We start from the raw sequence: 11,620 nt of genomic DNA, 5'->3' as shown, positions 1-11,620 counted from the left end.
TATTTTTCTTATATGTCCACAATTACTCATCCGCACTCTTATATCTATGTCTACATTTTTTTAGTATAAATATTAATATATATATATGAAAATGAATGTTAAAAGATAGATAATTTTACATGTAATTTAGTGTAATAATTATATTTTTTTATATATCTTAAAATTTTAGATAGAAGGAATTGAAAATATATGGTGAAATAAACAATAGTAACATAGAATATAAATTACCAAAAAAATTCTAACTATATAATATATGATGTCTTTGTTTTTACGAAAAAAAAAAACTGGTTTCCACTAACTGAACATAATAAACAAATATATTTCTCTATCTCAATTTGCAAGGCAGAAAGTATTTCTGTCTAAAAGTCATTTCGGGAGCCGGAAATGTGTGGCTTAAGCAGAATGTGTTTTAAGACGTCAGAAAAGACAGAAATGTATCTTAATGAATAATGCACTCTCTAAATAAATATAAAGATTATTTCTGTTTTATTGTTCTATTCTTTTATTACTTTCATATATTTCTACATGAACTTCGACGGTGTGTTTCTTCTAACCGAACTTGGAACCGCAACGCCGGTGATTTAGGGTTTACGGCTGGTAGCGGTTGTTGACGTTTTGCAACAATCATTCAAACCACTTTAAACCGTTTCAAATCGCTTTTAACCTCGTAAATTTAAAAATTGGTTACAACTAGTGTTTGCGGTTGCGGGAGGTTGCGAGATGATAAATTTTTTTTAAACAATATAAATACAAAAATAAAAATATTCAATAAAAAATTTAAATTGAAATTATAAAAATACTAAAATATATCTATTATATTTTAATTAATATTATAAAATTTTAAAATAAAAATATTTTCTATAATTTTTAAAAATTTAAAACTAGAACTTTCTAAATATAATTTTTATATTTGTTATAATATTATGATTTTGAAAATTTTATAACTATATAAAATGTAAATATTGTTAATTTAATATTTAACTGCTGATGCATTTGGTAGTTAATCATTCATAAGTATCCTGCAAACGCACCAATTTCTAACCGCATAACTAGTTATACCAATTTTTTAAAACCGCTAGAAACCGTAACCACCCGCATCCGCAAACTCCCGCAACCGTAACTGCAGCCGCTGCGTTTGAACCAGCCAAACCTTTAAGAGCATTTTTATCGCATATACGTTTCTTATTTTATTTTTTTTTTTTTTTCTGATTTTAAAAAAAAATTAAAATCAAACCAATCGCAGACCGCCACGTGTCAGTTGAACCCGCAAACAGTTCAACAGACATCTCATATTTAGCGATTTCTGGGAACTTTTTCTCTGGTTTTAGTGGGGTCCACACCTACTTTTTCTTAAAAACCCATTCTAGAAACCTGATGTAAAAGTGCTCTGATATGCCAACTTTGGAGCTACGTATATGGAGTACCAGTTGTGTCTCGGGTTTCCAGCTTTTTGAAGAGACTGTGGATTATAAAATCCAAGAACACCAACAGAGAGCTGAACTTGCGACTGAAGATGGAAATTCGTTTCCGTGGAGTAGGGTAGTCACTCTTTCTGTAAGATTTTAATTTATTTTTTATTTTTCTAAAACCAAATCATATATATATATATAGCGACACTGTTGAGAGACCGGTTCAATTTTAGTTTTGTTGAAATTGGGACATTTAAGAATTGTCTAAACTCAGACCGGTTATGCAAGCCGTTTTAGAAACATACTAGAATTTTGATGTTGTTATAAGAAGTTGGTATGCATAGATTAACCACGACATATAAACAAAGTTAGATATTTTTTTAAAAAATTACAATGATCTTAATTAGCTTACTGAATATAACTATTATGTTTTACTTTTTATATCTTGTTTGTTCTCATGTGATTTTTCTGATTCATAACTGGTAATGTATAACTCATTTGTCTTATTACATTCAATACCAAAATACCTACATTTTGCTGTAAAACCTATATATATTGTACAATAGGGAAACAATTAAAACAAATACACTTTCACCTTTTAACAAAATTTGTTCCCATATTGTACGTGTGTTTGCGTTTTATCTTCCCCTTCTTCTTTTTTTTAGCTGGATCTTATCATAAACCGAATCTCCCACCATACACAAAAGAGTAAGAAAGTATTACTGGAGAATATGGGTTGCTGATATTTGTCAACCGGAGAGTGAAACTCAACACTGACTTGTTTATGAAGTCACTAATTTTGAATTATGGTATTAAAATCGAAGAGAAATTGTAAATTTTTCTTAATCTACTTACGATCGATTGAGAGTTTGACTGCCAGTTATCTAATTTTAGGAATGTATAGGAATAGGAAAAAGAAAAGGTTGTGGAAGAAAAGAGACGATAGAGGATTGAGGGTGTAGGATACAATTTTATTTTGCATTATTATTTTTAAATGATTTTTTTTTTATAATTATGCCATGTGTCAGAATTTTATTAGAAAATTAACTTATGCTTTAGACCATGATTAACCCAGGGTTTTTAGAGTGAGATTCTTATCGGAAGTTAAGAAAATGTTTCTTAACTTCTAACTAAAAAAAGTAAGAACCGGTTCTTAAAATCCTTATTTAAGAACCGGTTCTTACTTTTTTTAGTTAAAAGTTAAAAAACATTTTCTTAACTTCCGATAAGAACCCCACTCTAAGAACCTCGGATTAATCGTGCTCTTAATATGTCTTTTAATTTTGTGGTCTGCGAGGAGAACGCGGCCAGCCCGGAGATATTAGACACGTGGTGAACTTGCAGAGACATCTCCACAACAAAACCGTAAATATTGATCGCCACGTGACCTCGCAACACCACGTGGTGAGCAGTAACCGCTTCTCGGAAAGACCTCTGGTCTTCGCTTTAGAAACCTCTTTTTATAAGTGATAATAACCTCCAAGGACATTGGAACTAGAATCATCAGAACATTCAAAAAAGGAAAAAGAAAAAGTTTGTCAAAGCAAATTTGAAAACGTTGTTCTGTAATCACTGGTCAAAAGTGATGATGGAAAGAAGAAGAACGGCTTTGGCACTGCTGCTGGTAGTGGTGGTTCTGACGTGGCAGAAGGGAACGACGGCGAAGGACGCGAGAAGCGCCGCTGAAATGGCAAAGAAAATGGCAACAGAGACTGTTTCATGGGCCGGTTGGGTCTCTGACAGAATAACCACGTAAGTAATTTCTGAAACCTATTTCTGGTCCAATCAAAACCATCCATCCCATCACGTTGATTATGTGTTCTGTCTATCTTATTATGGTAATGTCTCACGTCTAGATTTGGTTTCTATTTCGTCTACATTGATAATATATTTGGCCGTAATAAGGTTGTCATAGATAACATTTTACATATTTTTTTTCCAGTGGACTTGGTATAGAAAAAAAGGAACCAGAAAGTGCCGCCCAACGCACAAAAAACTACGCTTACAAGGCCGCACAATACATCAAAGACTCAGCGTATGACATGGCTGGTGATGCAAAGGATATGGCTTATGAAAAGGCAAGCAATGCAAAAGAAATGGCCTCCGAGAAAACTGGCTATGTAAAGGACATGGCTTACGAGCAGGCTGGACATGCGAAGGATTATGCTTATGATAAGGCAGGCAACGCGAAGGACATGGCGTACGAGAAGGCAGGACACACGAAGGATTATGCCTATGATAAGACTGGTAATGCAAAAGAAGTGGCCTATGATAAGGCAGGCATTGCGAAAGACATAGCTTACGAACAGGCTGGACACGCGAAGGATTTTGCTTATGATAAGGCAGGGAATGCAAAGGACATGGCCTACGAGAAGGCCGGACACGCTAAGGATTATGCCTATGAAAAGGCTGGTGATGCAAAAGAAGTGGCATATGATAAGGCGGGCAATGCAAAGGACATGGCATATGAAAAGGCGGACAATGTGATAGACATGACGTATGACAAGGTGGGATCTGCTTACAGTAGTGCCAAGGACATGGCATATGATAATGCGGGAAATACAAAAGACATGGCCTATGATAAAGCGGGTAATGCCAAGGACATGGCATACGAGAAGGCGGAAAATGTCAAAGACATGACATATGACAAGGTTGGATCTGCTTACGGCAATGCCAAGGACATGGCCTATGATAAGGCGGTTAACGTGAAGGACATGGCATATGAGAAGGCGGGAAATGTGAAAGACATGACGTATGAAAAGGTGGGATCTGCTTACGGCAGTGCCAAGGACATGGCATATGAGAAGGCGGGCGATGCGAAAGACATGGTGTATGACAAGGTGGGAGCTGCTTACGGCAGTGCTGAGAAAGCAAAGGATTACGGGTATGAAAAAACCGGCGATGTGATCAGGATGGCCACAGACAAGAGCAGTGAAGCCTATGAAGGAGCTAAAGAGAGGTCAAAGAGTGCCAAAGACATGGCAGCTGATAAAGGGGAAGGTGCAGTAAAGTATGGTAGAGACAAAGCAACGGAAGCAATGGATGGATCTGTTGAGTATATTAAAGAAAAATCACACAAAGCTAAAGATGGAGCGGCCAAAGGGTTCGGAGAAACCATGGAAAAGGTCAAGGAAACATCGAAACACGCATATGAAACCGCAAAAGAAAAGGCTTCTCATGTTGCCGAAGAGATTAGGGAGCGTTATGTTGAGCTCTAAAATCAGTTTCTCTTACAATTCTGAATTTTAATCAAATCTATTTTCCAAAATGTAAACACAATAGTCTAACAAGGATCTTAGTATATATTAAAGTCTCTTACATTTCTTTCTTCTTGGCTGTTTGCTTATTATTGTGCATCCAAACTTTAAACAATTGTCTTTTCAAATTAATCTCACGACAAAAGAGATTCACTTCACTGTCTTCTGGTTTACTCATTCTCCATCCAATCTTCTCAGCAAACTCCTCCATCTTCTCCTTCTGTTCTTGATTAAACTTTGTCCTAAACCGTTTCTTCGGATGGTATTGAGACTGATCTACTCCATTACCACAAAAATATTGATGAAACTTGTTAACATCCTCCGTCGATGACTCCGCCGGATCTCTGCCTCCTCTAGCGAAGCTCATCATGATCGGAGACACGTGGCGGCTAACGAGCGGTCTTGGTGAATGGCCAAAGCTGTTGAATTTAACAACGAACATGCCGTCGATTTCGTTTCGGTGGAAGCTCCGATGACAATCACATGCGGCGCAAAGAAGTGACTCCGCCGTGCCTTCTTCGCCGGAAGACATGAACTTGCCGCAAACGTCGATCACGTGTCCACCGGAGCTCGCCGCGTGGTTCCGTTGGCATTCTCTATATCTCACGCTCCTTGTCGGGGAAGTAGTTTGAAGCCTAACGTACGATCTTGGAGCTGGAGCGGCAAAAGAAATGGGGTTCGTATCAAGATCCAGATCCAGATTCGACCCGTTACTTATGGTAATGGACTTGTGGGTTTCTCTTTGTCTGTGGTTTGGGAGTAAGTGTACGGAGGAATACAATGATCGGGGGTTTGATGATTTGCTGATGATTTTTGTCTTTCCATCTCCCATTTATCATTTTCTTCTCTATAACCTCCATCTATTTGATCATGAGCTTCTGAAATGAAACCCTAATCTTGTTTAACTTTTACTTAAACAAAGATTAAAACTTTTTTGTATTTTTCTCCTCTCTCTCTGAAGCCCTAGTTATTTGATTAAGAAATAATCATAGTTCTAGCTTCTCATTAGCTAATCATAAGAGATCATGAAGATGATGATAAATATCTTGTTCAAAGTTCATACCTTTTAAATTTTCGACTTTTTCATCATTCAATTCGTTTCCCTTTGTGGTAGGCCACTACTAGACTAATCTCAACAAGTCTACAAGCAATTAGACTAATGGAAACTGGTTTAACCTTACTAAGAGTATTTCTAACAAGCTTTCAAACTTTCAGTTATTTGATGTTTAGGGTTCTCTAACAAATTTTCAATTTTTGAGAACCTAAATATCAAAATCTTAAAATATTATTTAATTTTTATAATAATTCACATTATTATGCAATTTAAATATTGTTTTACTAATATTAAATTTTGTATCACTTTATTTTACAAATAAATTTTACTTAAATATTCAAATATATTGTTATCTATATGTTATTATTAGTACAAAAATATACAAATATGTTAAAACTAAAATTAAGATTATTACTGTAATAAAAATAAGAATATGTAAAATAATAATATTACGCATATTTGATAAAAAAGGGGAATATTATGCATATTTAATTGAATCATTTCGTAATTGTTTTACGGGGGATTTGCCAAAAGTGACTCAAAAATTGATTTTGAATACAAAAGTGTATCCCAAATTCAATCAAATGCAAAAGTAACCCAAAAGCCTAGTGAAATTACAACAGCCCCCTTACGTACAAACAAAAAACTTGTTTTCAATTTTACCATTATAACCCTCCGTTGGAGAAGACTTCTTTGTAAGTCTTCTCTATGATGACTTCTTTGTAAGTCTTCTCTATGATGACTTCTTTGTAAGTCTTCTCGTTCAGTGGATCTTAAAAATAATTTTATAAAAAATATTTTGATGGATAAAAAATTGAAATCATGTAATAATAAACATTTTTCAATGGTGTAAATTTAGTTAATCTGAAATTGAATTATTTTTAACATATGTTATAGTATTGTATGTATCTTTAGGGTTAGATTCTGAAATCTTACCTTCATTTTTTTTCTTTTTCAAATTGACCCATATATGTTTAGTAACTATTTAATAACTTGATTTAAACACTTTCTATGTTTTTTTTAAGTTTAAGAAAATGTTTTTTTTTTAAGTTTAAGAAAATGTTTTTTGCATAGTTAATTGATTTTAGGGTCTTGAAGACTCACATGAGACTTAAAAAGAAGTCTTCAGACACATCCCGCCTAAAATTTTAGTAGAATTTATGGTTCCCGCCTAAATTTTGGAATAATTTAGGTTTCAGCCTAAATCAAAGTATTCCATAAGTTTTCTAGGAGTCTTCCATAAGTCTTACAGAGAAAGTCTTCTCATGGATTAGATTTTAAAAATAATTTAAAATTTTTATAAAAATTATTTTCATGGGTTAAAATTTGAAATCATGTAATAATAAAGATTTTTCACTGATGTCAATTTAGTTTATCTCAAATTGAATTATTTTCAACATAGATGAGTGAATGTAGATTGGTTCATGAGTCATTGGTTTAGGGTTTGGTAACATATGTTATAGTATTGTTGGTATCTTTAGGGTTAGATTTGAAATCATATCTTCATTTTTTTTCCTTTTTCAAATTGACCTATATATGTTTAGTAACTATCTAACAATTTGATTTAAACACTTTCTAAGTTTTTTTAAGTTTTAAAATATTTTTTTGCATAGTTATTTGATTTTAGGATCTAGAAGACTCACAGAAAACTTAAAAAGAAGTCTTCCGACACATCCAACCTAGATCAAAGCCTTCCATAAGTCTTCCATGAGTCTTACATAAATCTTCCATGAGTCTTCCATAAGTCTTCCAGAAGTTTTCTGGGTCGAAAATATTTAACCTAATTAGAATTTTTGTCTCTATATATAAAGAAAATTTACACATTTTCTTTCTTCCTATCAAATGACTGCAGCAAAAATGTAACGTTTCTCACTCTAAAACTCTCTAACCTCTCTCTAATCTCTTTGAACATCAAAACACCTAACTTTATATCTATTTCTCACTTTTTCTTATGTCTTCTCACTAATTTATCTTTTTTTGCAGGTTTTTCATTACATGATTCTCATCTTTCACTCTTTCAAAGGTAGATCTCTAAATTTTGGATATGAATTTATGTGTATGTTTATATGTTAGATTCTAAAAAGATATAGATTCAACATAGTGTGACTGTTTTGTTTATTTTGTAAGCATAAAATTTTCATTTTTGAAGTTTTTCTCTGTTTTGAAGTCATTTGAATGTTTTTGAATTTGTAGGTTTTTCCAGATCTGAGAGACTTTGAAAGACTTCTCAGAAGACTCTTAGAAGACTCTCGGAAGACTTCTCAGAAGCCTTCTTAGAAAGTCTTCTAATGCATTTTATGCTAGAAGACTTCCCACGAAGTCTTCAGGAAGTCTTTAGGAAGTCTTCCGAAGTCTTCTGCCTAAAGTGGTATAAATTTTGGATATGTATTTTGTGTGTTTTATATATTAGATTCTAAAAAATTATAGATCCAACCTAATGTGACTGTTTTGTTTATTATCTAAAAATTTATTTTTGAAGTCTTCTCTATTTTGAAGTCATTTGAATGCTTTTGAATATGCAGATTTTTCAGATCTGAGACAGATTTTGGAAGACTTCTGGGATAATTCTCGAAAGACTCTCGGAAGACTCTCGAAATACTTTCGGAAGACTCTCGGAAGACTTTCCACGAAGTCTTCAGAAAGTCTTCTAAAGTCTTCTGCCCAAAGTAGTACAAAGAGATGATGTGAAGTGGAGTCCAAGATTATCTATGTTGAGGAATAATATCTAGCTGTGTAATAATTTTGTTTATGGTCTTTTTATGATTTGTATGTGTAATATTTTAGTTGTGGATTATTTTGTAAAATTTAAGAGATGTTAATCAAAAGAATGGTAAATATGTTCATGTTTTGCCAAAAGTACTTGACTTCATTAAAGTTATTGATGCAACATACCAAAAAATATTTTAATCATTCTACCTACTCATAACAAAACACAACAACACAAAAACTTAGTAAAATTTGCTAAAACTAAGAGAGAAGACTTCTCAAGAAACCTTAGTCAAATTCACAAAAGATCAAAATTAATTTTTAAATGAAAGTTCAAATTTTAAATCTCATGGAAGTTAAAAATTGTATCTTATGAGGAAGGCAACACAAACACAGAACATCAACATAATAAAACAAAATCATCGGAGAAGACTTCTTATGAAGTCTTCTACAAGTCTTGTATGAGGAAGACTTACAGAAGACTTCTCCGTTTAGCTAGAAACATTATTAAACATCAATGTTTGTAACTTCATAATTATCACCAATTAAGTTATAAATTCAACTCGGTAGTCCCAATATTGACTAATAAACATGAATTAGTAAGAAGATAATAAAAATTCATTTTAATTTTGGATAAATTTGAAGTTTAATAAAGATTTACGTAGAAGACTTCTTTTGAAGTCATCCACGGTAGACTTCAAACGAAGTCTACTCTGTGTAGACTTCAAAAGAAGTCTACTCTGTGTAGACTTCAAAAGAAGTCTTCTATTTAGGTCATTTTTGCAATTGCAAATTTACGACAGAAGACATCTTCGGAAGTCTTCCTTTGTAAATATTGGCTTACTTTTGAAATTGAATTTTTTTCGAAATTCTCAGAGAGAAGTCTTCTCGGATAAACATGTTACTTTTGAATTTGACCGAAATTAGTCAGAATTTTGACTTTTTGTAGAAGACTTCTAGGGAAGTCTACTTGGAGAATACTTCAAAAAAAGTCTTCTCTAAGTCTTCCGGAAGTCTTCTCAATGTCGCAATAAGTCTGTTGGGTTACTTTAGAAGTCTTCTAAAGAAGTCTTCTTCGTCGAACAGATCTGAAAAATAAAATGTAGTTCGTGATTTCATTCCTTGAACTTGTGAGATGACTTGTGTGGTTTCTCCAATCACCCAGAACTTCACCACAACAGCTACCTACTCGTTAATCACCAAGAATCGTGAGCTTATGAACCTTACATAATTTGTAATCAAAATCTTCAGTTTTTTTGATGAATTTTGAGAGAAAGTGTAAGATATGTGGTTTGTGTGGATAGGGAATGAGAAATGATGAGAAAAGATCGGAACTTTAGGGCATTAACACTATCAATTTGGTAGTTCATGGTGGTTGAGGTATTGATGTCAATGACAAAGTTGTAAATATTTGGTGAAGATGAGGATGGTAAGGTAAAAGCCTTATTTTCAAAAAAAAAAAAAGTAATGGCATTTTCGTGAATAACTAGAACTTTTAGGGTGAATAGGACAAAACAAAGTTTCAAAAAAAAACATAGGTTATTTTTGTGTTTGACTTGAAATTTTGAGTCATTTTTGAAAGAACCCCTTGTTTTATATTTTTCGTATATACAAAAGAAGATCAAAGTTTCTTGTTGAAATAACTCATTTTAAAACTTTCATTTTATAGATCATCCATCATTAAAATAAAGTTTTTTGTTAAAAATGCTCTAAAAATTGATTAAACCAGCAAAAAGAGAATAAAGTGTAGATTTTACTAATGGAGAGAAGAGAGAAGAGGAACAAAGAAGAAATGAGCTATTGGTTCTTTTGACAGGATAAGAGGAGAGAGACAATTTGAAATGAGTTACGGCTTTATTCGCGGATTTCAATACCTTATTTAGAAAACCGTAAAAAATACCAATCACATATTTTTGTTGTTTAAGGGTCCGAATGTGGTTTTGGTAATATAAGCGGTGAGAAATTTAAGTGTGGTATAGTGCAACTGTGGTTCACGCGGTTTGCGGGACAAGTGCGGTTTTGATAGAATAAGCGGTACATAATTATGTTTGATTGGTGTAAAAATATTTTGCGGTTTTGGTAAATAGATTTTTAAAATAATGTGATTTTTTGAAATATTTTGAAATTTACAATTTTAAAATAATGTGATCTATTTAAAAAATAATCTCTCTTACTATTATTTTGGAATATAATTATGTTTTAGTGCTGGCATATATTTCGTATTTTTTAGTTTAATTTAGTAGTAAACTAAGTAATATAAAAATGTTTTAGAATTTGTGTAATTCAAGTCATTTTAAAAAGATTTTGAAAAAATATTATATCCAACTTTAATATTTAGTTTGCTTTAAGTAAAAGATATTAAAATCATATAATTCTCAAATAACTATTTACATTTATAAATGATAGTCTTAATTTTATAGAGTAAACCGAATATTTTAGATTAAATAAAATAAAATAATGATTAAAGACAAAAACGCACTAAAAACCGCACCATATTTGGAGGTTTCATAAATCAAGTGTGTTATCTTAATCGCATGAACTAGGGGTGTTTAATCCGGATATCGGTTCGGTTTCGGTTCGGTTTTTTCGGTTTTTTGGTATTTTGGTTAGTAAAATATAACTACCATTCTAAATCCATATTTACTTCGGTTCGGTTCGGTTTATATACCGTCGGTTTTCGGTTTATTCGGTTTTATACCAAAAAACATAATTCTTTATTTTGGGATTTATTTTGGGATCATATTATATGAATTTTACAGTCTTGTTGTCAACACATTCATTTATTAAAAAATATTATAAGTTTAAATAAAAGAACAAAAATAAAAAAATGTTTCTATCATCTAATAAAATAATCAAATCTATAATTAAAATCAAAGCTCAAAATTTTGATAATAAAAATAAAAAACAAAAAATAAAACAGAAGCACGAAGCACAAAAAATAAGTTATTATATTCTTTCATATTTAGCGTTCATCAAAGTCATGTTTCTTCTATTAAACACGAAACTCTATTCGTTTATAGATAAAAAAAATTGTGAAGAATTTCTACTAATTGTTATCATCAAATTTATAATCTTTATTTCAATTTAGTCAATACTAAATTAAAGCAAAAAGATAAAAAAAAGACTAAGAAAATAAGAAGCATGTTTGCGATGAATAGTTATTTAATTATAGTTCAAGTGTTTTACAAATCAGA

The 11,620-nt window shown here is 32.0% G+C and overlaps 2 protein-coding genes across 2 annotated transcripts; one reads left to right on the top strand and one right to left on the bottom strand.

Annotated features, from left to right (window-relative positions):
• Window positions 1-1,298: 1,298 nt before the first annotated feature.
• LOC106432746 (late embryogenesis abundant protein At3g53040-like) lies at window positions 1,299-4,770 on the top strand. The gene is made up of 2 exons (XM_048762574.1): window positions 1,299-3,161; window positions 3,352-4,770. Exons 1-2 carry the CDS (start codon window positions 2,995-2,997, stop codon window positions 4,625-4,627), a joined length of 1,443 nt encoding a protein of 480 aa, XP_048618531.1. The 5' UTR covers window positions 1,299-2,994; the 3' UTR covers window positions 4,628-4,770.
• On the bottom strand, window positions 4,725-6,491 carry LOC106432743 (zinc-finger homeodomain protein 6-like). The gene has a single exon (XM_048762573.1). The coding sequence runs from the start codon at window positions 5,496-5,498 to the stop codon at window positions 4,725-4,727; it is 774 nt and encodes a 257-aa protein (XP_048618530.1). The 5' UTR covers window positions 5,499-6,491.
• Between the last annotated feature and the right edge of the window lie 5,129 nt (window positions 6,492-11,620).

The sequence above is a fragment of the Brassica napus genome, chromosome C7 (genome assembly GCF_020379485.1).
Source record: "Brassica napus cultivar Da-Ae chromosome C7, Da-Ae, whole genome shotgun sequence".
In the NCBI taxonomy this organism is placed as follows: Eukaryota; Viridiplantae; Streptophyta; class Magnoliopsida; order Brassicales; family Brassicaceae; genus Brassica; species Brassica napus.
Note: the sequence above shows the minus strand (reverse complement) of the source record. Positions and strands in the feature narration are given on the sequence as shown.

Excerpts from the sequence above, each read along its gene's own strand:
- LOC106432746 (XM_048762574.1), top strand. The coding sequence starts at position 2,995 with ATGATGGAAAGAAGAAGAACGGCTTTGGCACTGCTGCTGGTAGTGGTG. Across the intron at positions 3,162-3,351 it reads GTCTCTGACAGAATAACCAC|TGGACTTGGTATAGAAAAAA; the intron begins GTAAGTAATTTC and ends TTTTTTTTCCAG.
- LOC106432743 (XM_048762573.1), bottom strand. The coding sequence starts at position 5,498 with ATGGGAGATGGAAAGACAAAAATCATCAGCAAATCATCAAACCCCCGA.